Source organism: Penaeus monodon, chromosome 30, assembly GCF_015228065.2.
Source record: "Penaeus monodon isolate SGIC_2016 chromosome 30, NSTDA_Pmon_1, whole genome shotgun sequence".
NCBI classification, from domain to species: domain Eukaryota; kingdom Metazoa; phylum Arthropoda; class Malacostraca; order Decapoda; family Penaeidae; genus Penaeus; species Penaeus monodon.
This window is the reverse complement of record NC_051415.1, coordinates 12,076,143-12,079,260: the sequence shown is the minus strand read 5'-3', so window position 1 is coordinate 12,079,260 and position 3,118 is coordinate 12,076,143. Positions and strand designations below refer to the sequence as shown.

Genomic DNA, 3,118 nt, shown 5'->3' with positions numbered 1-3,118 from the left:
GTAAAATTTCCCAGATAAGAGCGATGCCTCATCCCCCGCTCGGCCCCAGAATCCCTCTTCCTCCCTCGCCTCGCGCCCTCCCTCGCCTCGCGCCCTCCCTCGCCTCGCGCCCTCCCTCGACCCGGCGGCGTTGGCTCTCCGTTGCCTCGCTTCCGTAAACAGTTGCCCTTGGCGTCGGGATCGCGAGCGAGCAGCAAGAATGCAAAAGAAGGAGGGACGCGAATCCCCGAACTCCCCTTCGAAACAAAGGCGGGAGGAGAGACGGAGAGCAGAAGCGCGTGTGGGTGGCACTCCGCGACCCACGGTGCCGTCCCTCCGCCCATGCCAGCAGGTGGCCCAAGTTAGCGCTCGACACCCACCTGAGTCGTCGACGATGGTCTCGTGCACGGCGTGGCTGAAGCAGTCCTTGTATCCTTCGGGCGGCGAGAGGGTGAGCTGCTCCACGTCCCCCGAGCCCGGCAGGAGGCTCAGGTCGAACGACCTAATCGACACAAGTTGAGGTTCATTTTCCTCATGCACCAGAATCACATAGTCGGCCTCCAAACACTCATTTTTGGCCTCATTTATGCTGACGCGATGCCCCTTGCTCCTCTGGCCTGCCCGCTTAAGGGCCGAGCGCAGAGGGGCGCCGCTGGAGCTCGTAGTGACCATGGCACTTCCCGAGCCTGCAGGCTGCTGATGGGCAGCGTCGGATGCCGCCATGAGGGCCTGAGGCGCGGCGCCCTCACCTGTGTCCGGGGGCGGCGCCGCACCGCACTTATGTTGCATTACACACTCACTGGGTGGCGCACTGACCGCAGCTGGCCGGCCTCCGTCATGGCTGCGGGAGCGGCGCGGCGCTGCTGTGTGCTCGTCACCTCCCACCGAAGCACTGGCGGAGTCCCCCTCCGCTGCGCACACCTCGTCACGGATCAATACGGCGTCTTCCCTGCCAGCCTCCTCGCCGCCCTCGCACGCACTCTCGCCGCGATCACGGCGCCCACACTCGCCCCCGTCGTCCTCGGAGCCCGAGGAGCTGTCGATAAAGTGTATGTCCCTGAGCGAGAGCCGCGTCTCCTCCGAGATGGTCCTGCGGCTCACCTCGGCTGCCTTGCACACGCCCGCCGGCAGCCCCAAGCCGCTCTCGATGAGGCCATCGTCCAGCGGCGGCGGGGATGTGGGCGGCGTGGGCGGGCGGGGGTCGTAGACGGCCTGGAGTTGTGTGGCCATAGCGGGGGCGTCAGTTAGCAAGCCTGGATGCATGTCATTCACTCATGGATCACAGGTCAGAGCGGGTCCTGGTCCCGCCACCCACTTGTTGCCTGGCGCCCGTCATGCCATGAGCGCCCGCGCGGTCACGGCTGGCACTCAGCGGGCACAGGCTGGCCTTCGTGCCCGTCGCGTTGCCAGGATAGGACGGAAGGCCTGGACTTGCAATGCGTGGGTGTATGCCGTGTGATTCCAGCCGAGCGTGAACACGTACCACTTGGTGCACCGGCAGACGGCACCAGAATATGGGTCAGTGGTCACAGTGGCTGACTCCCGTGGCTGCGGCACAATACTCCCGCAGGTCCTCGCTACTCCTGCAGAGCGCCGCAACACTCCCGCACGCTCTCGCTCTAGGAAATCCACGAAACACTCGCGAATATATTCAGCACTGCGCGTATCCTGTCGACACTTGCATATTCCTAGCGACACTTCACCGAATCCGCACTCGATAGCCCTGCAGCGCCGTGCCACAGGGATTACGCGTCACCTTCAAGACTTTATTTCACAGACATCCCTGCAGAACCACGTCCTCAGGACAGACATCCACGTCTCACGCGGTCCAGCTGCGCACTGTGATGCTAGTGTGATTTCTCCAGATGAGTGCTCCGTCACAGTTCCCGAGGTCCGTGACAGGCGGTGTTGGGACACAGAGTAAAGACGAGGACCGCTGGGCCGCCCCTTGTGGCAGCACCGTCGAGCGAAGGGGGGCGTTTAGGCTCTCCCAACACCACACACACACGCGGCACCGTCTTGACTTACACTGCAGATAACCACATCAAGTAACTACTTCCCCGCACTCTTTTGGTACTCTCGACAGTGCCTGGTGCAACACTTTCAAGTGCCACGCTGTTGATCACCGAGATGAAGCACACTGGAGGCTCGATTTTACGTTGCACTCTAGTAAAGACGGAGCTGCAGTGCCACGTCTGCTCTTGCTGACAACACACTCACACTAACACGGTTATTGATTGTAATTCTTTTGATAAGATAAGATAACTATGTTATCAGTCAAATACACATCGTCGAACAGTATCCCACACTAATCAGAAGTAATCTCCCTGATAACATTCCAAAAGGGTAGATTTCCTTTAGTCAACCGGTACGTGCAGGCGGAGTCAAACACGTGTAGCTCGCTACGTGCAGACGGTGAGAAACACGTGTAGTTGGACACATGCAGGAGAACGGGCACCTGTGTATTACACGTACTCCGCGTACTAACGCTGGAAAATCGCGAACTGCACGCCACGAACGCCTGCTTCTTCCATTCAGGCGTGACACCAACCCCGTCCGGACAGATGGCACGTGACGACCGGGGCTGCAGGTGTAGCGTACGCACAAGACGACAGGTGCGGCCGCGTGCGCTCTCCCCGGGGGGACCAGGAACACGTCCAGCCACTTTCTAGGTGGGGAGCTGACATACGACTTTCACTGGTGCAGGCTCGCCATTCACACGCCGGGCCCGTCCAGTGAGGCAGCCGCGGGCCCGCACTCCTCGTGGCCTCGCCGCTCGCCCTTTAAGTTGCTCTCAGGAACACTCATAGCCACAAACACGCCCCTGCTTCTCGCCACGGCTCCGTAGACGCCCGTCATTCACAAGCAACTCGATAATCTCGCGCCTCCGAGCAAAAAAGAAGGGGCGTCCTCTCTGTAATCTCGCAGTCCCGTTCTATCTCTCACACACACAGCAAGCGGGGAACCAGCATAGACTCTCGGCTCCCTTCGCCACTCGGAACGACACTGGGCCCGCGCACTCGGGCTCTGGCTGGGACCCCATCCATAGCCTCACAGTTAACCTGAAGGAAGTGGGGGGCGGGGCTAAGTTGGGAGGTGAGGGGGGGTGGAAGGTTGGGGGTACACTCCTGACAGAATG

The 3,118-nt window shown here is 61.1% G+C and overlaps 1 protein-coding gene across 1 annotated transcript in view; it reads right to left on the bottom strand.

The window, feature by feature from the left end:
* Nucleotides 1-2,998, bottom strand: part of LOC119592524 (trafficking protein particle complex subunit 12-like) — a 77,906-nt gene extending 74,908 nt beyond the window's left edge. Inside the window, exon 1 of the mRNA XM_037941381.1 lies at nucleotides 360-2,998. Within this exon, the coding sequence (XP_037797309.1) occupies nucleotides 360-1,242 (883 nt within the window). The 5' untranslated portion in view covers nucleotides 1,243-2,998. The remainder of the gene's footprint in view (nucleotides 1-359) is intronic.
* Between the last annotated feature and the right edge of the window lie 120 nt (nucleotides 2,999-3,118).